Here is a 26,528-nt window from a genome sequence, read left to right on the forward strand (position 1 = left end):
AATAACCAAAAAAAAAAAAAAAAAAAATGCACTACCACTATAAGATAAACTAATCTAAATAGGGGAGGAGTGAGCATTGTGCTTTTGCCACATGTACAATCTATCTAGATTTCCACACTAAGAGATTTGTTATTTTACCTCCTCATCACGTTCTCCCATAAGCTCTAGCGCAGCCGAGTGCCTTCTCCTTAGCGCTTCAAGTTCTGCTCGTATGCCAGGTAGCATAGCAGCCTCTGCTCTTAACTTCTCACTCTGCGCGTCAAGAGAATCAATTCAAACGTGAAGTCAGCGCAAGTGACATCAAGCTCAATGGCATAAAGAGAATAGCATGTGAAGAATCAATACCAACCTGTGACGTTAACTTCACTAGCTCCTCAGCAAGAGAGTCACGGATAGATTCCAGCGATTTCTGGTCAAATATAAATGAAAATAGAGCTAAAGTTTGAACTATTGTGGGGCTTAAAAGATTGAATATATAATTTTCTTAATATTTGTACAATCCCTTCCCAGGAAAGGAGAATGAAATGCACTAAACTCTAATCTTAACTACCACATGTCCACAACACTGCCTAAATAGAATATGGGATAAAACACTTATGGTCCTTATATTTTTATGTTATTGAAGTAATAATTTTAGCCTTAAGTAACAATTTAATTCCTATAAATTAGAAGTTGTAACATTAAACTCAATCATGTTAAATCTTGTTAAGATTTAATGAGTTCCTGAAATATGTAGATCAATACACTATTTGAAGATCATATGTTTATAAAACTACCAGAACTAAGTCATTATATACTAAACTCAATTGTTCACATTGATGAAATTCTTCTAGTCGGTAGGAACTCAATAATACGAACTTCATACTATGGAGACTACAATTACATGTAGATTATAAAGACTCAATAGTTACGTATTTAATGGTACATGAACTAACAAAAATTTAGGAACAAAATTATTACTTCAATGAAAGTATTGAGACCAAAAGTCTTTTTTAAACCCTAGAAATGTAATATAAGGAATGCAGACAATGCAGTAAGTTAATATGTGCGAATTGAAGAGTTCCAAGGTATTAAAATGACAAACCAATCGAGAGACATAAGATGCAAGTTCTCCTTCCTTCTGACGGAGAGCAGCCTCAAAAGAACTAGGAGTCATGCTTTTCATATAGTATGGACTCATGGCTACGTCCCCAACAATTTTCCTATCAGATAAACTTTCAGATGAGCCTAAAGACGCTTGAAGAAAATAGCTTTCCTCCATGATTCCTAGGCTAGAAGAACTTGAGAGCTTACGTGCCAAGTCACCTGCACGAGTAATGGTATAAGGAAATACACCCTGAAAAATAATGTCATGCAAACAAAGAAGCATACCATTCTCAAAAGTCGAATTATGCCGTTTTATGGGGCTAGGATCAGCCACAGCAGTAGAATGGAGATGAGCTTTCCTCTCCAAATCTGATCTGGCAGTTTTCTCCTTTTCAATCTCCTGTCAGAGATTGAACAAAAGCAAAATTACCAAGTAATGAATAAAGGAGTTTAACACACAAATTATGCAGAAACTTCATGATAATTAAACTCCTGCTGCAACAGATGATCAAATGCCCCCACCCAGCCTAGCAAGTAAAACAGACAACTCTTATGCAAGCTAAATATTTTAAACACCAGAAATTTAGTTTTGATTGCTAGATAGTAGGTTAGAGAAAGGACATGATTTTATCACTGAAAATAAAGTGTTTGATACTGAAATCTGCAACAAGGACATGGCATCTTCAATTTGATTAATCAATACTTGAAATCCTCTTTCGAGTGGAAATGAGTAATAGAAAAATATTTTAGTCGAAAAAACTGAAAATAAGTAAAACACTTGAAAACATAAGCAAAGACATGGCATAAACATGACAAATAAAAAACATGAACTAAAATATATTTTTGGGAGAAAAAATTGTCCATGTAAACAAATTTTAACAATTAAACAGCTTATTTCTAGTCCAAGAAGTTTCTTAGGTTATGTAAACAAATTTTGGTTTGACATACACGTCAGGTCAAACTATGTTCAAGTGTGTTGCATGTTTGATTTATGCCCAAGGTGTGTTCACACCCCAGATGTGCACCAAACATAGGAACTTTCACTTATAGATGAGTCCGTACTTCCTAGGTTAAAGGGGTTATGAGTTCATATAAGAATCAGAACCTGCTGCAGCAGCTCTCTATGCCTAAGAGACTCTTGCAACTCTTCCTTGTGTTTCCTTCGAAGATCCCTGATTTCTTCATCAAGTTGGTTTGCACGACCCTCTTGAGTGTCAGCTTCCTCTTTTGCTGCAAGATATTCCTGCCTGATTTCAGCTGCTCGCTGTCTCTCCTTTTCGAGGGTTTTGCTTAATTGAGTTTGTTCTGCTCTAAGGCATGAGACCTGCAATACAATTCTGATGAAAGGTAATATTTGAAAGGCAAGGTGGATGATGAAAATCATTAGAAATAAGAACCTGCGCCTCGAGAACATTAATTCTAGATAAGGTTTGGGACAAGCGTTCATTTACAAATTGTTCTCTCTCTTCAGCAGCAGCAGCTTTGGCTTCTGCTTCCTGTGCATTCAATAAAAAATCAATAAAGACATGTCTATATGCTGGGAAAATGGTATATAGCACAGAATAAATCCCAAAACAACCTGAAGTCTAGAGTTAAGAGATCTTTCAACAGCACCCCACGCTTCTGCCCTTCTAGCAGTTGTTTCCTATCATGAACACGAGAGGTTAAGAGATAAGTCCAATAGCCTGAACTTGAAGTATAAAGATCAACATAAGATCTCCAAAGTCATTGTAAGATGTACTGACCTGCATTGCTTCAATCTGCCTTAAAAGTGGCCTTGTAGACTCTGGGACTTGAGTGATCAATTCCTCACATCGTCGCTCACTTGCCTGTAAAACAAGGATTGCTAAGATGTAAATAAAGGAAGATAACGAGATCATTTTCAAAATTTTCCCTTTATGTTTTCCAGTTCCCAGGTCCAGTTTAGTAGGAAGAACTAAAAGATGCACTGAATAGGAAATGCAACATACTTGGTAACGCTTTTGAAGGTCCTCGATGTCCCTACGAAGCATGTCTTCTCTAAAGACAGCCTGCAAAAAAAAAAATTAATGATAAAGTCATCTGACTGCAATTTCTTAATTTAGCTCACTTTCCTACAATGAAAACTTTTAGAAGAACAAAGAAGACCTGCTGCTCCTTTCTACTTAATGTTTGTCTTAATTCTTCAAGTGTCTGAACTAGCATTGTTTCACGCTCCTCAGCCTCCCTAAGACGACTTTCTAGCTCAGTTCTGGCTTCACTGTTTGCACGTGCCTCTGCTTGCGCTTCGGCCTCCTTGGCAACAGTTAAGGCAGTTGTATAGTACTCTTTCTGTGCTGCTAGTTCTGTTTGGTGCTTTTCTATTGTTTCTTGCAGCAACTTCTCTGTAGCAGTTTTGTCCCTCTTGATGCTATCTACTTTATTTTCTTCCACCTGAAATCAAAGTAGAAGATGCATAAAAAATGAAGTCCTTGCAAATGATAGGTGCAACAGACCATACATTCTGGAAAGATAAAATTCCAAATCAAACCTTCTGCGCCCCCACCATGATTCAATGAAAATATTCAAAAAACATACTACAGAAATATGATAGTGCAGGAACAAAGACGTTTTTAACATCATTCTTCATCGCAGGAAATCTAATCCAATGTCTTACATGAACCTGACAATTCAATTACCTGAAGCTTGGTAATTAATCCCTTCTTCTCTTCTTCAAGCTCTCTTATCTAGCCTCGAAAAACCAATTTAAATTAGTATTCGTCTGAGTAATATATATTTTTTTTTTTTTTCCAAAAATCTCAGTGAAAGTTACCCACCTGGGCCCTTAATTTCCTAATCTGAGATTCTTGAGCAGCCTGCTTCTTTGAAAGCTCCTCGCCTGGTTGGTAGACAAATAATTTCAATGGTTAATCAAATAGGAAGACAAACTGCCTAATAGGACACTCTAACATGCATAGGTGTAAATATTTCAAAACGAAAAGGACAGAGACTGAGCGAATGTGAGATGCAGACAGCAAATATTTTATTCCCCCACAATACCCACTGAAAAAAGAAAAGCAACTATAAAGTTGTCATTTCTGCAGAATTTTTTTTTTTGGATAAGGAAAATTTTCATTTCTGCAGAAATTAGAGGTAAGAAAATACCATTAGACATACATAAGAAAAGACTAAGAAGTTCCTCACCTTCTGCCATAACTTGATTAATTATTTCATCTTTTTCCTTCAAAAGAGCAGCCACATCACTCCTTCTACTTTGCTCCCTCCTAAGTGTATCCCTCTCCTTAGTAAGAGCATATACCTGTAATGTTGCTACCCAAAAGCATTAAAAATCACCCAAGAGAAATAAAATATGAATATAATTCACACTCGTTCACTTCTTTTTTTCCGAAACAGTTGCTAACTTTCTACGAGAAAGTGATTTAAGTAAATCATGTACCAACTAGAAAAACTCCATTGATGCTTGGTAGATCTCTAAACTTATGGTTATTAATGCCATCAATTGGGGTTCAAACTTCATAAATCAAGCCCATGGGAAAGAAATGTGTATGGGTGATGAAAACAAAAGGTTTTCAAAAATCTCAAGCTGTCTTAACTACTTTTAGTAAAATCAAGATTAAACTTCATACAGAAGATGTTGGACAAATAGTATAAAAAAGAAAAGACAAACCTTCTTTTCAAGAGTTGAGACTCTCTGATGGTATTCCTCTCGCAACGATTCAATTTCCGCATCACTCGATTTTTTCTGTTATAATAACAAGGAATGTAAGTAACATATATTTCATCTCTCTCTACGCAGGGGGGATTTGTAAAAGAAAATTGTACAGCATATATTACAGTTGGTAATTGAATGATGAGATGACAATAGATTGACCAAAGAATATTCACAAATGAAGACAAAAATGTCAGAGAAATAGGCATAGCCAAGCTTTCATAATGAAATTCAAATGAGTTTGTTTAAGTGAGTAAAATGAAGTGGCACGAATCAAAAAGGAAAACAGGTCAAAAGGCATAAATTAAGTGACCAGATTCAGTTGTTGAGATAGTTTTTCCATCCACACTTTCAAGAGGGAAAAAATGTCAGTAACATGATGTAGGGTTATTTGTAAATTAATTATTGAAACTAGTTGTTGTTTACAGTTAAACTAGCAGCTGACTAATTAGTTTGGTATCCGGATAGTTTACTTGTTAGTTCGTTATGAACTTCTGACTTAAGATAAGAAGCTACGAAGAGTGGTAAAGATGGACAGTCACGATTGCATAATATCAATTTATCTGTCTCATCATCGAAAGTTGCTTCCAATTGCTCGAAAATTCTAAGCTATATGGGGGGCTTGGAGGGTGAGCTAAAACAAGGGATCAAAAAGTTGAATAGTGAGAAGGCAAGTGCAGAAAATAATCAGAATAAGATTTGTGTTAGGTACAAGGTTATATGGATCAAATCTCAAGTTCATTCATTTGTATTTGCTTAGATAGCCCCTTAAGTAAGTGGCCTTCCTCTATCAACCACCACACCTAACTGCTCGAAAAAAGGATAACAAATTAAGATCTTAATTGATTAACATGAAAATATAAAGTACCTTTAATTCTTCAATCACAGTATTCAAATGCTCATTTTCATTCATCAATTTCGCTATATCATCAGCCTTTGCCTGCAGGAAATCAGATTAATGATTTCATAAGTGAGAAAAACTATAAGGAAAGGAACATCTCAAAAGACCACTTCTCAGGTAAGATGCCCTAGACAATCTAATCTCAATTATCTGCAGCTCAGTCAAATCTAGTCAATTTTCAATAGCAAGAATAACCATGTAAAAGAGCTTCAGGCTCAAAATGTATCTTTCTTGAGAGTTCAAAACCATGTAGGGTGGATAAATTCAAACCTCCGACCTGAGAGTATCTTTATCTACAAGGTTGTAGGTAATGTATTGCCACATGAAGTACCTGAGCTTGTCTTGCTGCACCTTGCAATGCTGTTTCCATCATTTTCATATCAGCCTTCACCTTCTCTAGTTCAAGCGCAGAATCTAAATGACTAGGTATATTTTCCTCTGAGCTCAAACCTTGCCTTTTGGTTTCTGTCTCACTATCTTTAGGTTGCTGCTCCGTTTCATTTGCTTTAATTGTTAGATCACTTACATTAGAATCTGAACTAGAAATTCGCGGAGAAGCGTCCTCAAAGAATGGGGCACTTGACAATTCCCGAGGGCCTTCTTTTACCTCAGTGCTACCAGAATTTACGCTAGAAGTTTCACTACCACCTTCACCCTGGTTATCATCAAATGACTCAACTTCAACCTGTGGAATCAGTTTTAAGGGCTCCTTTACTTCTGATTTTAATTTATCGGTGCTCTCTACCTCAACCATTGGTTCATTTGTCCTATCTGCTAGCAATATTACATCAGAAGAACTCTGAGATTCAACCGACAGCTCATTACTTCCTTCATCTTGATATACATCCGTTCCCCCTAACTTGGCACCATTCTCTGGATGTTCGGAAGTTTCCACTTCTAAAATCTCTTTCTGCTGTAGATTGTGAATGGAGTCTGAAATTTCAGCAGTGGGTTCAGGACTTTCAACAGACATTCTTGGTGATTCATGATTGGCTTCAGCAGAAGATTCCAATACTTCATGGTTCTGGACAGAAGATCCAAGAACTTCAATAGGCGTGACTGGTGATTCAGACTCTGCTTCTCCTTGGCTTTCCTGTTGTACGTCTGACCTTTCGTCATCTTTTTCTGTGGGAACTTCAACATCATTTTCAGAAATTGGTTCCTTTAAAGGAGAAGGAACTGACTGCTCACTTTCAATGCCTTCCTTTTCATTCAAATCATGTTGAAGCTGTGAAGAGTCCTGTTTTTCTGATGACTCCGTAACTTCAGGGGGGCTTGGTGAAGATGGCAGTTCCTGTTTCTCTGATGACTCCCCAATTAATGCCCTGACTGGATCGAAGATTGTTTTCCCTTCAGAAGCTGATTGCCAGAATCCAGGAGCTACAAGGATAAAAAGAGAACATGAAAAACTATAGGCTAAAGAACTGGCAATGATAGTAAAGACATTGACCAGCTCCTGAATTTCAAGAATCGTGGATTAATTAATGATGGCAGAGCAAGAACAACTAGGAACACACAACCATAGAAAAAAATTAACTTCGATTCATGGAAGTTAGATTTATCAACCAACTTTTCTAATTTACCATTTTGTGCTTTATTCAAGGAAAATAGTGGCCTCAATAGTTCCAACTTTACAAGAAAAAGGATTTGGAACAAAACCCTCTTTGATTTTATTCAACACTAAGTTTTCTAGACGGTAGACTCCAGCACATATGAAATAGAAATTTTAATCACATTAGCCATTTCATAATAATCTGTCTCAGCAGAAAAATACCATTCCTGCATCGTTTGAGCTTTCCTACAGATTACACATTATAGAAAAAAATGTTCAACCAAATACCCAATGATAATTAGCAACAGAATAAAGAGTAATTACCATCACTGCTGGATTCCGGCTTCTCCTCAAACCCAAGAGCAGAATCAAAATTCTTCTCAATATTCTTCACGCTCTCTTGGAGCTTATTTACCGCACCAGCAAGATCCGCAAAGTTACCCAAAGAAACCCTCCCACTAAACCACGCCATTCAAGAACAAACGATAGATCCACAATTCAATCAGCTAATGCTTGCACATAAAGTCTCCAGCTAATACTGAAAAAAGAAATAAGAACAAAGAATTCAATCGACTGATAAAAGCTTCTCGAGCATTAAGAAAAAACTACGAAATCAACCAAATTTAGTGGGTAACAGTATTTGACAATTAGCAATATGATACGAGGGCGGATGGTTTCCCCAGTGAGCTACATTTTCGATGAACGCAACAATTCATTCATTCATTTTCCTCACACCAATGATGACATAATGCAAGAAACGAAAAATCAATACAAGAAAAGTGAAGTTGCAAGATCCACATAGAAACTGATCAGAAGGAGGAATAGGAAGAATTAAATTGGCATCCGAAGGCAAAGCTTATAAGAACCTCGTCATCGACCGCGATAGAGGATCCAATTGAGTATTGGTAGGAGCAGTGAATAGCAGAGGATCCCGGAATCACGTGATGGTTTTGCACAATTGAGCTGCGGACAATTTCGGCCGACAATTGGGTTTGAATACGAAATTTAGAATGGTGAAAGATCGCGACGGTGCGCAACACGAAACGGGGAGTTCGGCGTTGGTAGCGTGGCAGTGGGCGGATTCGTAACAGCGTAGGTGTGGTCAGATACACAGATCTGGTTCAGCGCCGTCGCCGTCGCGCGTTTCTCGCCGGAGAAGAGGCTATCGACGGCGCGTGGAGGTGGGCTTGGGGTTAAACGTTGGAGAGGAGGGAGAGGAACGAGATCGCGGGAGACAATGAAAGAAAGAGAAGGGAAAGGAAAGCAGAAGGAAGAACAAGAGAAATTGGACCCACCATTTTAATCAAGGGAAACAAATATTACATCAATTTCATCCCAATCACTTAAAATTATAAACTTCTCTCATTTTATACCTTCGCCTTGGTTTTATTTATTTTTTTTTTTTTCATATCACAATAATACCTCGCACTCCAACAGTAAAATCACTTATCTCGATAATCATTTAAAACAGTTATGTACGAACAATTATTTTAGTATGTAAGTGACAAATCTAAAACTCATATATCCTATTAGATAAGCTTGAAGGAATCTCAAATTGATTCAAATGGAAGGAAAAAGCACTATGGAAATGGTGGACAATTGCTCTCGAATTTAGAAGAAATCTGAGAATAGGAGACCCAAAATCTAAACGGCTATTACTTACGATTGGAAGCTTGACTAAACTCGATTCTTGTTCCGTTTATAGGTGAAGCTTAAAGCGAAATTGAAACCTCCAGAATCATCGTGATTTGAAGATTGAGTTTTTTGGATTATCCATCAGAAATATCATCTCCGATCATTGAGTTACCATCTTCTAATTTAAATTCATGTCGTTTGGATGTGGTGAGCTTTGTGTTCTCTAGAACATACTTAAATTTGGTAAAGATCCAACGGTTGTATTTGAAGATTCAAAGGATTTTCTAATCACTACTCACGGTCACATATTTGATTTTTTGATTTGTGGCATTTTTGTAAATATCTCGAAGTTCATGGGTGTTTTGGTAATTTGTCATTTTTTTTTTATATTTTATTTGTAAAGACCGGGCTGACTAGATGACTCTAAAAGACTGGGTAAATTTTTCGCGAAATAAAACAAAGGAATTTAAAACATTATATTTATAGTATATTAGAATAAAGTTTGTACATAAGTATTTAAAACACAACATACTGGTTGAAACACAAATAAGGGACGAACACAAAACATTTTAAGACAAAAGGGTTGAGGACGATGGGTGAGATTTGTTAAATAAAAGCCATGTTCTTTATTTTGTTAGGTTTCTCAAAACATCTGAATTCACGCAATGGGAGAGCATAATTATAGGGGCCATTCTTTGGCCTTTATAGGGGCCATTCTTTGGCCTTTGCGCTAAGTGTTCGTCCACTTTTCTATTTTTGTATAATTAGTTATTCTATTATTGTAATTACATTTGTTATTTAAACCATTTAAGTTGAGGAAAATAAAGTATCGAGCCATCGGTGTATATCATTGCGGAGGAGCCAATCTATCAAAAAAACAAGTTGAATAGCTCAAGTGGTTAGAGTATTGATCTAACAATACACAGGTCTCAGGTTTGAGTAGAAGAAAGTGCAAAATGTGAAAACACACACATCGTGGGGTCCATCTCGGGCAGGCTCACTCACTCCTCCACGCCGCCACCATGATGACGGGCGTCGAGTTATCATTGAGCGAAATGATCAGGGAGACAATGACGACTGTCGTTGTTAAAGGATCTTGTTGATACACGCGTCAACCTATGTGGGAAGAGAGACTCCTGAGCAGGAATTGCTAGAACAACGAGGAGGACGAGTCAACTCTCTTCATGGTAAGTGCATGCATGCGTTCCCATTTTCAATTCCAAATCCACGGAGATGGAGGCAATGGCGCTCGCCCTACTCCCCCCAACAGAACGGAGTGTGGTGGAGCGTCGAAATCGCGCAAGGAAAAAGGAGAAGTTGTGAAGTACAAGGCCCGTCTGGTGGCGAAGGGCTACGTCCAGAAGCAAGGAGTGAACTTCGAAGAGAAGGCCCGTCTGGTGGCGAAGGGCTACGTCCAGAAGCAAGGAGTGAACTTCGAAGAGGTATTTGCGCCAGTGGCAAGGTTAGAATCCGTTCGTTTCTTGCTGGAAATTGTGGCACATTACTCTTGGAAGGTTCACCATATGGACGTAAAGTTTGCGACTGATCGTGGGAGTGTACGTCGACTACCTCATAATTACTGGAGGCGACGTGGAAGTCCTTGGAAGGTTCAAGAAGGAGATGTCGAAGTCGACGACCTCATAATTACTGGAGTGCTGGAAATTGTGGCACATTACTCTTGAGAGGTTCACCATATGGACGTAAAGTCTGCGACTGATCGTGGGAGTGTACGTCGTTCACCATATGGACGTAAAGTCTGCGACTGATCGTGGGAGTGTACGTCGACTACCTCATAATTACTGGAGGCGACGTGGAAGTCCTTGGAAGGTTCAAGAAGGAGATGTTGAAGTCGATGACCTCATAATTACTGGAGGCGAAGTCCTTGGAAGGTTCAAGAAGGAGATGTCGAAAAACTTTGAGATGAGCGATCTCGGCGTGCTCAGCTACTATCTCGGCATCGAAGTGCAACAGAATTCTACCGACATCTCCATCTCTACCAAAGTGCATACACGAAGAAGCTGCTGGACACAACTGGGCTTGTGAACAGTAATCCTACAAGGACACCAATGGAGGGCCGACACTGCGATGATAGTCGACTCCACCATGGGCGGTGACGTTGATGATCGTAAGAGCACTAGCGGAATGATCTACTTTCTCTTAGGCGGCGCAATCTGCTAGCAATCAACAAAACAGAAGGTAGTTGCTTTGTCTTTCTGCGAAGCAGAATACATCGCCGCTTCGATGGCAGCAACACAAGGGATCTGGCTTGCGCAACTAATGGAAGAACTCATCGGGAGAGAAAGTGATCCACCAATGCTATACGTGGACAACAAAGCTACGATCTCCCTGATCAAAAATCCAGTTTTGCACGACCGGAGCAAGCACATAGAAATCAGATTCTACATCCGAACAGAGGAACAACTTGGAGACATTTTCACCAACTGCCTGACGCGGGTGAAATTTGAAGAACTACGCTCAAAGATCGGAGTTCAAATAATAAGGTACAGCTTTTAGGAGGAGAGGTTAAATAAAAGCAATGTTCCTTATTTAGTTAGGTTTCTCAAAACATCTAATTTAAAATAGCCTAATTCTAGGTGTCATTCTTTGGCCTTTGGGCGAAGTCTTCCTCCACTTTTCTATAATTAGTTTTTCTATTATTGTAATTAGATTTGTTATTTAAACCATTCATAGATTTGTTATTTAAACCATTCAACTGGAGGAAAATAAAGATATCGAGTCTTCAAAATCTTAGCAGATCTCTCTCCCTCTCTCCTTTTACTTCCGCTAATTTTTTCTTTCGAAAGAAACCTTCGGCCAATTTTTCGTCGACATTGTCCTCCGAATTGCCAGAGTCAACAAGGTTTGTCTATGGCACTTGCTCCAGAGTCTGCTCTCGACTGATCTCGACCAACTCCTTATCACCTAGAAAAAATGGAGAATAAGGAATGAGTACAAAGACTCCAGAAGTAGTATACTTGTAGGCTCTTAATCATGTCCTTGATATGCTTGGGTACCATATTCTTTGTCCGCTCTCGACCGATCTCGACCAACTCCTTATCACCTAGAAAAAATGGAGAATAAGGAATGAGTACAAAGACTCCGGAAGTAGTGTACTTGTAGGCTCTTAATCATGTCCTTGATATGCTTGGGTACCATATTCTTTGTTCGTTCTTGTTCTTGTTCTTGCTCTTGCTGTAAATACTTAGTGACTTATGGTTCTTTACTTGATCTATCCTGAGGACCTTGGTCCCTTGAGTTATTAAACCTTGGTTATCCTTTAAGGGCCTTAGTACCATGGTTCTTAGTTCTTAGTTCTTATTCTTAAAACTAGGATCTTGATCCATGTTCTGGACCCTGATCTTTCTCTTTTTCTTAGTACTTTCTTGGTTCTTGTTCTATTCTTGGTTCATTCTCCAAGATACTCCCCTTAGGATTTACAGCACTAGCCATGCACCTGACAATCCTGTGTCTTAGGCTTCATGCATTCCAAGTGACAGCCTTCTAAGTCATGAGCATGATGTACCGTGGGAGGTCTTAGGAGGTTCTTGATTCTTGGCTAAGGTAACTTACTCTCTTCTTGTTCTATTGTCGCCTTAGACTACTCCCCATGATTGACCATAAAGGTCACATGCTCGGTGCAGACATGAACATGGCATCCTGCAAATCTTTTGGGTACCCATAGCTTGCTGTAGGGCATCTATTCTGGGTGAGGGAAACTTGAGGCCAAACATTACATTCTGCAAAGGAAACATGGTGCAAGGCATCCCACTTAGAAGAAGAATTCTTGGGCCTCAAAAAGCACCGCTTGGTGGGAGGTCGAAACAAAGTTGGCTAAAAACTCATAACTTATCGTTCTTGAGGATGGACTGGTACTCCGACTTCTGGTCAATTTCGCCTTCATGTTTCTTCATAAAATCTAAAAAAAAAAAAAAAAAAAATGCTTCCTAACCCCGTTGAGACTAATTTCGTAACCTAAAACTCAAAGAAACTCACGGATCTAAAGGAAAACCGAGGCTAGAATCCCAAAACTTTTACCTCAAGACCTCCTCCATTTTCTTGACCGTTCTGTACGATTCAAAAGTTGAGGTTGAATATCCTCAAGGTAATGAGTATCTTTTGTGAAGAAACATTTACCGAAAAACATCTCCAAGTGGTCGGATCGGTTGGAACATTCTTTAAGTGTAAAAATCTCTTCCTACCAGACGTGTTATAAAATTGGGAGGTTGACGACAATACATGCAACTACTCAAGTCCACCGCTAGCAGATATTGTCCTCCGTAGAAATCTCTACCTTTCAGGCTTTCCTTCAAGATTTTTAAAATGCGTCTGCCATAGAGAGGTTTCCATACCCTTACAGAGAATGTTTCGTTCTCCTCTCCAACCGATATGGAATCTCACAATCTACCCCTCTTCGGGGTAGAGAGTTCTTGCTGGCACTCGTTCCCTTATCCAATCGATGTGGGACCTCATAATCCACTCCCTTCGATGCCTAGCATCCTTGATGGCACACCACCTCGTGTCCACCCCCTTTAGAGCTCGGCCTCCTCGCTGGCACATTGCTTGACGACTAGTTCTAATACCATTTGTAACAGTTCAAGTCCATCACTGGCCGATATTGTCCTCTTTGGGCTTTCCCTAAAAAATTTTAAAACGCATCAGCGGTGAGCTCTCACCAATCGATGTGGGATCTCACAATACAAACGATATTAAACAAGATTTATGGCTTAAAGGTTGCTTAAGGATTTGAGAATCAAGCAAAATACGGTCTAAGATTTATTGTGATAATCAGAGAATCAAGCAATATAATGATGTTCGATCCAAGCACACCAAAACGAATAACAGAAGTAGAATAAAATATACAAGCTAATTATTTAAAGAAATAAAATCACCAACAATTCTTCTCCTAGAGATGCTCTAAGGTTCATAACTTCTCTTAAATATACTCCACAATTACTATTTTTTCAATAGCTGACTATCACATTCTAGATTTTAACGTGATGCTTGATGTTCAATTTTGAACAATCGAGATTATTGACTCACAAGGAAATTTGATGAACTTGTTGTAGATGAGATTCGAAGGCGTGTGCGAAAGAAAGGAGAAAGGGACATGCGTAGGTAGGCCACGTGTTGCTACACGACTAGTTGGAAAATAAAAAGAAATACTAAGGCATGGTTCAAACCTAGGGTCAAGGGGGGTCGAGGGCACCCATCAGAGTGCATCACATGTCGCATTGCGAGTGTGAGTACCCCACACGATTTTAACGTGATGCTTGATGTTCAGTTTTGAACAATCGAAATTATTGACTCACAAGGTGAAATTAAAGTCATAAAAATAAAACCTGCAAACAACAGAAAAGAGAAATCGTGTACAACGAAAATACGTGTGGTTCTCTTGTCCAACAACATGGACCACATAAAAAGGACAATGGCTCACTTTTGTCTCTTACGTTTTTTTGGTGTTCATAATAAACGCGTAAATCAAACCTGATGGTCAATTACCCATCTAAAAAATGAGTACATAATCATTGACGTGTGACATACCTTTTAGTTAATATCATTAAAACATCGTTCTTACCTGCGGTCTCCCCAATTACAAATAAAAGTATCTTATGACATGATCACAATACTTACTCCTGACATATAAAAGTGAAAACTATTCCCACAATTCAACACGAGTTGTTTCAGGATGCTTTGTTCTTACCCACATATTTCTCAGGAAAATAGCCCGAAGATCACTTGATATACATGACTCAAAACAAAACAAGAAAAAAAAAAAAATTGAATACCTTATTTGTATAGATAACAACTCTCGATCTTTTTAAAGTCTTTTTTAATCAATCTATTTTGAAGATTTTGCCTAAATCCAAGAAATTGTACTCTTCAACGAACTGTTGTTCAATTTTACACAACTTCTCAACAAGAACATCAACAACTTGACTTCTATCATAAAAGCATACACTTTCTTTTTCTTAGTGCCCAAATTCAAATTCTCACCTATTCTATAATTTTAAGGTATAGATTATAAAAAATATTCCTAAACTTTTTGCATTTGTTTATTAAATACACTTATGCTTTTTAAAATTATAATATTACTCTTAACTATTTGTTTTTGGAGTAGATATTGAGTTAGAATGTTGTAAAAAAAAAAAAAAAAAACTTAGAACAATGTTGCCGTGATATAAGATAATAATCGAGACTCAAACCAACGATTATGTATTAATCACCATTAAAAAGGTTTCTCATACATTTTTAAAGCCACGTGGGTCACTATGATAGATACATGCTTAATGTTGTGTGGTTCATTGTGACAAGAACAAAAGAAAGCAGTAATGGACAAAGTAACGCTCATTAATATAGTGAATTTGACGCTTAGTTAACTTTGTTTTCCCTATCAACAATATTATTGTGGATGAAGTTGCCATTGATTCCAAAGAGAAAGAAGATAAAGATTATGATAAGATTAATTTTGAAAGACCTGCACTCCACTGCATTAGATGAAGCACAAATCTAACTTGAGACTAATGAAAAATAAAAAGAACAAATCAATATTGATAACTAATTCGTTTCTATTCCGAATATTATTTTTAAAAAATATAACAAAGAAGTATATATCATAGAGCTTCAGATGGCTTTGATCATGTCGTAAGTGGTTCTAATAAGAAATTGAAATAAAAATTAATCACGGCTCATAAATAAATATAACTAGTAGTAGCCGACTTTCTTGGTCTTGTTAATGGTTTCAGATGCACCGATGCCAGAGAGGAAGGATACAAAGATTATTACTAGGCTAGAGAACAAATGTCCGTCCTTTTTCTTTTAAAATAAAACCGCTACTATATGCATGCCATGACTTTTGTAGGTAGAAAAAAATGCAATTTGCTTTAAACATTGCCATAGACTTAAATGTTCATAAATTCATTAGAAATATAATAATAAAATAACATAAATGAAAAACCAAAACATTTATGTTCCGCTAGACGTTATGTAGACCCTTTCCCTCTATTGTATCCAGCAACCAGTTAGCGAGTGCTAGTCCGACAAGTTAGGCCTAGGGGTATAAGAGCCTGCTTGGTGGGCTCATGTGTGGGCTCATGTGTGCATGCGTAGGTTGTGTATAGAGAAGTACTATACATCCAACCTTCTTTGAACTAGAAAGCAGTCAAATGCATGCCATGATGTTTTAAAATGATGTGCTACCATATAGCACGTGTTTACATTTTCTAACTCCAATAATAGAGTTACTTACTAAGTATTTCTTACCGTACTCAAACATGCTACTCTTATTTTTTAAGTAAAAGTAAGACACTCGTGTACGAATGATGACATCTTAACGGAAGCTTTAGAATATTCATACTCATATTTTTTTTTAGTAGCCTTAAGTTACTCGGTATTGTTTATAAAAAGACTAAATTGTTTCAAGCACCGACAGAACCAGAAGCGTCCCTTGTTTAAATTTGAACTTCCACAAAAATTAATATTCTAAAACCATGACATGTGGCCATTCCCCGATAAGGTTTCTGCGTTGCAGAGTAGGGAGGATGAGAATTTTATGGATCATTGATGGGTGATAAATATCAATACACGTTTTTCTCCTTCTAATTATTTCAAAATTAGAATATTAATTTATAAAAGGAATTGGGAGAGATAATAACAATACACTTTTATGTTATAAAGCAATCGAGAGACACTTGTTTGCTCACAATATGACCATGGGTCTTCTCCATCATCCTCCTTTGTCCTCCTTCTCTACACTTACCTCTCCACGAAATTTTTCTTCTTATCGTAACTTTTACGAATCTTTCCAAATGAATAAGCGATCGACGGTCGATACAAAAGTTTATAGTACTTATGTTGTTCGGCGGTCTGCAAATTACAAACCTCCTATCTGGAAGCATGAGTTTGTTGAATCGTTAACGAGTGAATTCACGGTAATGTATCGATACAATTTATTTTGTATATTATGAATATGTTTTCTCGAATTATTTTTCACCTAAATCTACAACAAAGTCATTATTTAATTTCAGGGAGAGAAATGTTTAAATAGAAGAGATATGCTAAAAAGAAGAGTGAAAATGATGTTGAACAAAGAATTATTATTGGAGGGAGATAGTTTGAGACAATTGGAGCTAGTGGACGAACTACAACGGTTGGGGTTGTCATATCACTTCCAAATAGAAATAAATCAAATATTAGAGAATATGAATGAAAAGTTTCGAAATGGAAAGGATTTAGAGTGGAACAACAACTTATATGCCACCGCTCTTCATTTTAGGATTTTAAGGCAACACGGCTATTATATCCCACAAGGTAACCCAATTCTTTTTCAAATTCCATTTTGTTGATTTTTTTTTTTATTTTTTATTTTTATGTCATGTTCTCTCACATAATGTTTATCTTTGATTATATGTAGAGGTATTCGAGAAGTTTAATGATGAGTTAGAAAGTTCTAATAGTATTTCTGAAGAGAAAGTTAAGGGAATATTATCCTTATACGAAGCTTCATTTTTAGCAATCGATGGTGAAGGCTTTTTGGATGAAGCGAGACATTTTGCCATCCAACATTTATCAAAATATCTTAAATCGAGTGGTGATGAAATAATTTGTACTATGGTGAGGCATGCTCTCAAACTCCCACTTCACTGGAGAATGCCAAGATTGGAGGTTAGATGGTTCATCGATTTGTATCGAAGAAAACCCAAACCAAATCCCGTGTTGTTAGATTTGGCCACGTTAGACTTCAATATTGTCCAATCCACACATCAAGATGATCTGAAATATGCCTCTAGGTAATAAATTTAATTATCAATTTGAAAGGGTTATTTTAAAAGAAAATATAATCTACCCAGTATTTGAGAGAGAACTTTTAAGTTATATTTATACTATTTTTCACCTAATTCATTTTGTATTACTTTATTTGGTATATATGAAGGTGGTGGAAGAGTACTGAGCTCGGGCAAAAACTCGATTTTGCAAGAGATAGATTAATGACAAATTTCTTTTGGTCAGTGGGAATGGGATGCAAACCTCATCTCAGCTATCTTAGAAGAATGTCCACAAAAATTGCTTCATTAGTAACAATAATTGATGATGTTTATGACGTGCATGCAACTTTGAATGAACTTGAACTCTTCACCGATGCTGTCGAGAGGTAACATTTACCCATTAAATCGAACCAAATTAAACAAAAAAAACATGGAAAAAGTTTTACAAAACAAACCATTTGTGTTCAAGGTTGTCATAATTAATAAAAGAAGGTATTATTCAACAATGATTAATGATTATATGTTGATACTTTCAGATGGGATGTTGTTGCAATTGATTCATTGCCTAACTACATGAAGATATGTTTTTTTGCTCTCCATAACACCATCAACAATATGACCTTCGATGCTGTTAAGAATCATGGAGTCAATGTCATTCAATATTTAAGAAAAATGGTAAATATTTTTTCATTCCGTTTAATATTATGCTAATCGATTTTTTTTTTCGCTTAGATAATTTTATGAACCCTAACTCTTTCGACATTTAAAATGTTGTAGTGGATAGATTTATGCAAAACGTTCTTGATAGAGGCAAGATGGCACTACACCAATTATAAGCCAACATTCCAAGAGTATTTAGACAATGCATGGATTTCAGTATCGGGATCTCTTCTTCTCGTTCATGCTTACGTCTTTGCTACAGACTCAATAATGAAAGAGGATTTGGAATACTTGGAAGACTATCCTGATATTCTTCAACATTCATCCATAATCTTTCGTCTTACCAATGACTTAGCTTCATCATCGGTATTTCTTCTAAAATAAAATTCTTCCTACAATTAATTTCCAAATTTTCGAAAATGTGGACGAATAACACTAATTTTAAAAATTTTCTAATTCATAGGATGAAGCAGAGAGAGGTGAAGTTGCTAAGTCTCTCCAATGTTACATGAATGACACAGGTGCCTCTGAACATGAAGCACGAAGATATATGAAGGATTTGATTATCGAGTCGTGGAAGAAATTGAATGAAATTCAAATGTTGAATTATTCTCCATTCATCTCTAGAGATTTCATTGATATTGCTTTAAATGTCGCTAGAATTTCTCACACAGTCTACCAATATAGAGATGGACACACTGTGGAAGATGAAGAGACCAAGGATCGTGTCTCATCTTTATTCATCAATTCTACATAGAATCATACATATAGACAACAAATATTATATATTGTTTAATGATGGTTTATTTGGTGAATTTGTGAGAGAAAAAATAGCAATTTAAAAGTGTAACGTCCCGCTTCTAAAACATGATTATGTAACGTCGCGCGTCTAAAACATGATTAGATTATGACTGTTCTTACCTGCACATTACAAAAATCTTTTGAAGTGTAAAACCCGCCATTATTTTATATAAAACATGCTTGCAAAACAACAAAAGAATGATAAAAATTTATGTCGAAACAAAATTCTATTTGAAGTATCGAATGACTTTTGTAGCAAACATCTAGGAAGTGACTCTATTAGTGGAATTTAGAGATGCAATTTCACACACTCATAATGCACCCTAGGTAAGCAAACTAGAAAGTCTAAACAGGCTTCAAATTGTCTAGAACTCATTCATGCTGATTTATGTTTGCCAATTCAAACAAAATCTTTATGTATTGTTTTTTTACTATTTATTGATGACTATAGTTGCATGAGTTGAGTTTACTTCCTACTACATATTTCACAAATCTTGGAGAATTTATAAACTTTTAAAGCTACAATGAAGAATCAAAATGGCTTCCACATTAAAAATTTTCGCACAAATAAATGCGTGGAGTTCATGTCTAAAGAATTCGATTTGCTTTTATGTAGGAAAAAAACAACCAAAGGGAGTCAATATCTTCTTACACTCCAAAACAAAATGGTAAATCGCTGAATGAAATGGAACTGTTGTGGAGATGTCTAGAAATATCTTATAAGCAAAGGGACTTACAAACCAATTTCGGGTAGAAGCTTTAGCGATATGTATCTATCTATTAAATCGAACTCCTTATGAAACACAAAGGAAACCATCTATAAGTCATTTACAAGTCTTTGATTGTGTAGTTTATGCTTTGATAAATCCTCAAGTTTGTCGAACGTTTGATGAAAAATCTGAAAAATGTATTTTCTTTGGTTATTATACTCAATCAAAAGCATATAAATTGTATTACCCTCCTAATGAAAAGACTTTAGTTTGAAGGGTGTAATATTCGATGAAAAGGTAAGTTGCAATTGGAGTAAAGAACTAGAGCATCTAATCTAGATACAATAGTCAACACCTATGCATCTTCTAGTACCTCTAATACAACACAAAATTTTACAAATTTATCAACTTCATCCTCGCAAAAAAACAACTCTTCTCTTGAAGAATTTTCAAACAAGACACCATTATGGAGGTACAAAACTTTAACGAGCATATATGCATCTTGTAAATTTGCTATTAATGTTTCAAACCCTATAAATTATGAAAAAGCAACTAAAAAACAAGCCGTAGAAAACCATGATAACAGAGATGTAGACAATTGAGAAAGATGAAATATGAGAGATGATTGATTTACCAAATGAAAAAAATTGCAATTAACTTAAAAATGTGTTCCAGACAAAATTTGAACCAAATGTAAGTATAAAAAAGCACCCGACTTATCTTGTTGTTAAATAGTATGCCCAACAACAAGGTCTAGATTTTGAAGAAACTTTTTTTTTTCAATAGCTCACTTAGAAATTGTAAGAACTATTCGAGCATTAGCGGCAAAATTGCGGTGACCTCTTTATCTGTTTGATGTCAAGTTTGCATTTCTTAATGGAGATTTACCAGAAGAGATCTATGTAGCACAAACAGAGAATTCATAAAGAAAGACAAATAAACAAAAATATGCAAGTTGAGAAAGACATTATATGGATTAAAGCAAGCCCCTCGAGTTTGATGTAGTAAGATTGTTGGGTATTTTGAAGAAAAATGTTACAAGAAAAGTGAGAATGAATCTAGTTTGTATCTGAAGAGGAAAGGTAAAAGTGATTCATCATTATTTGCCTCTTTGTTGACGATATCATTTATTCTACCTCTTTTAACTCTCTTTTAGATAAATTACGTCTCAAATGGTGAGTAAATTTGAGATGTCAAATATGGGTTTAATTCGTTATTTTCTTAGTATTGAAATATATCAAGTTCAAGATGAAATTTTTATTTCCAAAAAGAAACTTGTCAAAAATATTATGAGTAAATTTAGTAGGCTTAATTTAAGCCTACAACTATACTCACAAATATTAATAAGAAAATTACAACATATTAATAAGAAAATTACAATATGAAGGTAGAGTACAAATGACAGATATTAAATGGGTTAGAAGCTTAGTCGGAGGATTGATTTACTTAATGCACAATACGATGTTGCATTTTCTATTGGTGTTATTTCCAAACTTAAATAATTGCCTCAAAAGTTGTTGTGGAGCCCAAAATGGGCCTTACTTTATGCCGCGAAAACCATGGAGTATGAAACTTGGTATTCTAAATTTTTTGATTTCAAATTAGGATAGTGATTGAGCAGGATCAGTGGATGGTAAATAAAGTATTTCAGCCAACGTTTTCACTCTAGGATCCGAAGCTATCACTTGGAGATCAAAAAAGTAAGCAACAGTGACGTTGTCAACTTTATAAGAAAAATATATTGCAACAAATCCAAAAGCATGTCAAGCCATTTGGTTAAAAAGAGTGTTAGTTGATCTACCACAAAAGCAACAAAGAGTAATAGAGATATTTTGGGGTAACAAAGGAACTATCTCGATGCCGAAGAACGGAACAAAACATATAAAATTTAGACATCCTTGTGATCTTGTTGCAAAAAAAAAAAAAAGAAATATTTTTAAATTACGTAACACCAACAGCTAGCGATACTTGACATCTGCACTTCATTTTCTGTTTATTTTCTGTCGCAATTTTAGTATTTTCTTGAGGGTTTAAAGCATTTCATTTCTGTACTCAGGTTTCTTTTAAGTTTCTTTTCACTGTCATGAGCGAAGTTCCCTTAACAACATTTGGCTGAAAAACATATTGTGTTTTAGCTATAACATAGTATCCTCTTATAATTATCTATTGCTTACTTTTATATTGCCAAGATTCAAAATCACAAATGTAAAATCTGTGTCAATCTCTTGCTTCTAGTTTTGTTCGTCGACAATGACGAACCCTAGAAAAAGGCACTCTCAAGCAACTAAGTGGATTCTAAGGTATCTAATTGCTTCCAAGTATGCTAGACAAACAAATTCAATCATCTTACGATGAATTATATGGTTATATGGATTCAGATTATTGAGAGTAGTCCCACGTTATTTGCTAATTAAGAGCAAAATCATGGTTTATAAGTAACGAACACCATTTCTATTGAGTTCTTTTGGAGAAACTAAAAGTAAAGTCATAATAGCTAATGCTCAAAGTGGAAATTATCATACTATTATGGAATTCGTGATTCTTAATATGGTATCAGAGTCATGTCCTTAATTTAGCCATGTCAATAGAATCCTCAAGTGTCGAACAAAAAAGTTGTGGGTCACGAGGTGTAGTTAAAGGTGACTCAAGCATCGAACAAATGGTATACTTTGTTCGAGGGTTCTAGAAAAGAAGTTGAACCTCAATTAAGGGGAGGTTATTCAAGAGCTCTAGAGAAGAAGGTATTAGGGGAAACTCTATGGTGTTCTTTGTTCTAGGATAGGATTGTTGCAGATTATTGAGGAAAGTAATCCTATATTGGCTAAGAGAAAGATCATGAATGTATAAATAACTAACAATATCTCCAATTGTATGAGGCCTTTTGGAGAAACAAAAAGTAAAATCTTGAGAGATTGTGCTCAAAGTGGATAATATCATACCATTGTGGAGGTTTGTGATTCTTCACAAATTTTTCAATGCATGACTACCACATTTCATGATTCCAATATGATATTTAATATTCGGTTTTAAACCAGTCGAGCTTCTTTACTCACATGGTAAAATTGAAGTCTTGAAAATAAAACGTTTAATTAAAACACAATATTATGCAAACAAGGAAGAAGAGAAATCGTGTACAACTATATGATAGAACAATAAATACATGTGTGGTTCTCTTGTCAAACAACGTGTACCACATAAAAAACACATTGGCTTTGCCTCCCAGCCTTTTTGGTGTTCATAATGAAGGTGTAAATCAAACCTCTGACCAATCTTCAAAAAAAAAAAAAGCACATAATCATTGATAGGTGATTATCAAACCTGATGGTAATAGAATGAGCTAGTCGTAGTTAACCTTGTTTATCCTATCAACAATATTATAATGGATGAAGGTGACAAGGATGTCAGAGAGGAAGAAGATAAAGATTAGACCTGCACTCAGCTGAATTAGATGAAGCTCAAATCCAACTTGAGACTAATGAGAAATAAAAAGAACAACAAACCAATATTGATGACTAATTCAAGAATGAAAGTACTCCATCCAAGAAATTTATAATGTAAATAATATTCGTTTCTACCTCGACTATTATTTCTTAAAAATATAACAAAAAAGTGTATATTATAGAACTTTCAGCATGTCGGTTCTAATGAGAAATTGAAATAAAAATTTAATGGATGGTTCGAATGGTCAACTAATTTAAGTTTTAAATTTAAATAGATAGGAATTAAAAGATTCTTCCAAATTTAATGTTTTTTTTTTTTTCTCCACTCAAAAAGTTGATGAGAACACACGTTTATTTCCTTTTGAAAAGCAATGGTTATGTATTGATGAATTCCTGAGTCTAGTTGTACCTTTTTGGAGTGGGTCACGCAGCAACACAGCTGGTTAAAATTTAATGAAATGGTACCCTTCAAAAGATTATTCTTCAACAAGAACATAATTTCTACTGTAAAAACAAACCCTTCTTTCTTTTACTAAAAAAAGTAAACAATCATCGTGTAACATTGATTGGAACCCGAAGGTCATTAACCAACTCTTCCAACTACAACTATTCGAGCATGCTGCCTTCAATGAAATGGTAGTAGCTCTATTGGATGTGCAACTTAAAACAGCTTTGGAGTCAGTAACTATTCGAGGATCATAGTGGCATATATCAATAGGAGGAGCAAGAACAATGGTAATAGTAGACATCAATCGGGAAGTAAAGGTGTAGGCTGCATTCGTGAAGGCCAACCTACTAATTACCACACATGATACTACGTTGTCTGTTGAAAGAATCTTGCTAATATATGCAATCATGATAAACTTAAGTATTTATGTGGACAAGATTACAGTAGAAGAGATTGTTAAATGTGTAAGCAAGAGAGTGGGAAGATTGTTTTTCCCACGCTGATAACCATGTGTCTTGAAGTTGGTGTACCCTTTGATGAGAAGTAAGAAAATTTGGATACAATAAATCTTATGGAATATATAGAAAGCCACGAGGAAAGCCCCAACAGAGGTGCAAGAATGAGCAATAGTGTAATAGTAGGTATAAATCAAATATTGTAGCAACAACAGACCCTACTTAGGTGATGTGAAAACACCCATTTGAATAATACAAATAAACCACAGTTAAAAAAAATAGATTCCATTTGCTACGTGTAATATTGTATAATTGCCCTTGTTCTTGCCAATTATACACCATTTTATTATATATATCTACCGGCCATCATTAAATTACGTTTCTAACTATTTGTTACTCTCCATAAATTTACCAAATAAATATTCATTAAACAATATATAATATTTGTTGTCAATATGTATGAATCTATGTAGGCTTATGAATAAAGATAAGACACGATCTTTAATCTCTTGATCTTCAACGGTGTGCCCATCTTTATGTTGATAGAATGTGTGAGAAATTCTAGCGAGATTTAACACAATTTTAATAAAATCTTTAGAGATAATAGGGAAGAATTCAAAGTTTGAATTTCATTAATTTTCTTCCATGACTCGACAAATCATTTATATATCTTCTTGCTTCATGTTTAGAGGCACCAGTGTCATTCCTGTAACACTGGAAAGACTTAGCAACTTCACCTCTCTCTGCTTCATCCCGTGAATTAAAAAAAATTCATTATTAGTATTATTTGTCCCACATACTCGAAAATTAGGAAATTAATAGCATGAAGAATGTTATTTTAAAAGAAATACCAATGATGAAGCTAAGTCATTGGTAAGACGAAAGATGATGGATGAATGTCGAATAATATCAGGATAGTCTACCAAGCATTCCAAAGCCTCTTTCGTTATTAAGTCTGTGGCAAAGACGTAAGCATGAATGAGAAGAAGATCCTAAGATTGAGATCCATGCATGGTTTAAATACTCTTGGAATGATGGCTTATAATTGGTGTAATGCCATTTTTCCTCTATCAAGAACCTTTGGAATAAATCTATCCACTACAACATTTTAAATGTCGAAAGAGTTAGGATTTGATAAAATTATTTTGTGCAATAAAAATAAAATTTTTTAATTAAATCCTATAAAAAATATTTACCATTGAATGACATTTACTCCATGATTCTTTAACGGCATCAAAAATCATATAGTTGATTGCATCAAAAGTCATATGGTTGATTAGAAAAAAAACATATAATCATTTGTTAAATAAAACTTTCTTTTATAAAATTTGTCACTTTTTTTTTATTATTATTTGTTCAATTTAGTGGTAAAAGATTTCCGGTGAAGAGCTCGAGTTCGTCTAAAGTTTCATACAAATCATAAACATCTTCAATTATTGTTATTAATGAAGTAATTTTTGTAGACATTTTTCTAAAATACCCAAAATGAGGTTCCCATTCCATTACCACAGACCAAAAGAAATTTGTCATCAATCTATCCCTTGCAAAGTCGAGTTTTTGTACAAGCTCAGTGCTCTTCCACCACCTTCATACAGACCAAAATAACCATTACAATATATTAGATTTAATGTTTAAAAAATATGGGAGATACAACAATTAAGAAATGAAGAAAATATCATATATAACTTAAAATTAGGTAGAAAAGACTTTCAATATTATATTTTCTTTTCAAAATACTTTTTTTTAACACCAAGAAAATCACTTTAAATGGACCGTTAAACTTATTACCTAGAAGCATATTTCAGGTCATTTTGATGTATGGATTGGACTATATTGAAGTCTAATGTGACCAAATCCAACAACACGAAATTTGGTTCGGGTTTTCTTTGATACAAATCAATAAACCATCTATCCTCCAATCTTGGCATTCTCCAATAAAGTAGGAGTTCGAGAGCATGCCTTACCATAGAACAAATTATTTCTATCACCATTCGATTTAAGGTATTTTGATAGATGTTGGATGGCAAAAGGAAGCCTTCACCTTCCATTACTAAAAAGGAAGCTTCATATAAGGGTAACATTTTCTTAGCTTTCTCTTTACAAGTACTATTAAAACTTCCTAACTCATCATGACCTCGGCATATAATCAAAAACATTATTTAAGAGAACCATATATAAAAAAAAGAAAAAAAAACATTATTTGAGATTATAAAATGATGATATTTTTATATCGTGCTTGCTTAGATTCGGGTTTTGTTTCTTTGTTTGGTTTCAGAAAAGGAATATGAATTATTGCTATTACCAATAAAAGGAATAGAATTCACATGCCTCAAATTTTAAACAATTGCTAGTATAAAAGCCATTTCTTCAAAAAAAAAAAAAAAAAAAAA

At 35.4% G+C, this 26,528-nt stretch overlaps 2 protein-coding genes and 1 pseudogene across 2 annotated transcripts in view; 1 reads left to right on the forward strand and 2 right to left on the reverse strand.

Annotated features, from left to right (window-relative positions):
* Positions 1–8,539, reverse strand: part of LOC111470412 (golgin candidate 5-like) — an 11,036-nt gene extending 2,497 nt beyond the window's left edge. Inside the window, exons 1-18 of the mRNA XM_023115977.1 lie at positions 8,094–8,539; positions 7,552–7,765; positions 6,007–7,055; positions 5,643–5,714; positions 4,733–4,807; positions 4,249–4,363; positions 3,882–3,943; positions 3,744–3,791; positions 3,214–3,498; positions 3,057–3,116; positions 2,832–2,915; positions 2,666–2,731; positions 2,484–2,582; positions 2,192–2,410; positions 1,372–1,486; positions 1,085–1,305; positions 350–409; positions 139–252 (exon numbers count right to left, since the gene is read on the reverse strand). Coding sequence (XP_022971745.1) covers positions 139–252; positions 350–409; positions 1,085–1,305; positions 1,372–1,486; positions 2,192–2,410; positions 2,484–2,582; positions 2,666–2,731; positions 2,832–2,915; positions 3,057–3,116; positions 3,214–3,498; positions 3,744–3,791; positions 3,882–3,943; positions 4,249–4,363; positions 4,733–4,807; positions 5,643–5,714; positions 6,007–7,055; positions 7,552–7,699 — 2,892 coding nt within the window. The 5' untranslated portion in view covers positions 7,700–7,765; positions 8,094–8,539. The remainder of the gene's footprint in view (positions 1–138; positions 253–349; positions 410–1,084; positions 1,306–1,371; positions 1,487–2,191; positions 2,411–2,483; positions 2,583–2,665; positions 2,732–2,831; positions 2,916–3,056; positions 3,117–3,213; positions 3,499–3,743; positions 3,792–3,881; positions 3,944–4,248; positions 4,364–4,732; positions 4,808–5,642; positions 5,715–6,006; positions 7,056–7,551; positions 7,766–8,093) is intronic.
* Positions 8,540–16,565: 8,026 nt separating this feature from the next.
* LOC111470414 (terpene synthase 10-like) lies at positions 16,566–19,060 on the forward strand. Its single transcript, XM_023115978.1, has 7 exons — positions 16,566–16,790; positions 16,887–17,169; positions 17,273–17,648; positions 17,792–18,010; positions 18,161–18,299; positions 18,402–18,650; positions 18,748–19,060. Exons 1-7 carry the CDS (start codon positions 16,566–16,568, stop codon positions 19,039–19,041), a joined length of 1,785 nt encoding a protein of 594 aa, XP_022971746.1. The 3' UTR covers positions 19,042–19,060.
* Positions 19,061–24,524: 5,464 nt separating this feature from the next.
* LOC111470329 lies at positions 24,525–26,294 on the reverse strand (annotated as a pseudogene).
* Positions 26,295–26,528: the final 234 nt, after the last annotated feature.

Source organism: Cucurbita maxima, unplaced genomic scaffold, assembly GCF_002738345.1.
Source record: "Cucurbita maxima cultivar Rimu unplaced genomic scaffold, Cmax_1.0 Cma_Scf00044, whole genome shotgun sequence".
NCBI classification, from domain to species: Eukaryota; Viridiplantae; Streptophyta; class Magnoliopsida; order Cucurbitales; family Cucurbitaceae; genus Cucurbita; species Cucurbita maxima.

What these genes read in the sequence shown, in the direction of transcription:
- LOC111470414 (XM_023115978.1), top strand. Translation starts at nt 16,566, where the DNA reads ATGACCATGGGTCTTCTCCATCATCCTCCTTTGTCCTCCTTCTCTACA. An exon ending in CGTTAACGAGTGAATTCACG is followed by an intron (nt 16,791 to 16,886) that starts GTAATGTATCGA and finishes ATTTAATTTCAG; the next exon opens with GGAGAGAAATGTTTAAATAG. An exon ending in TTCACCGATGCTGTCGAGAG is followed by an intron (nt 18,011 to 18,160) that starts GTAACATTTACC and finishes TGATACTTTCAG; the next exon opens with ATGGGATGTTGTTGCAATTG.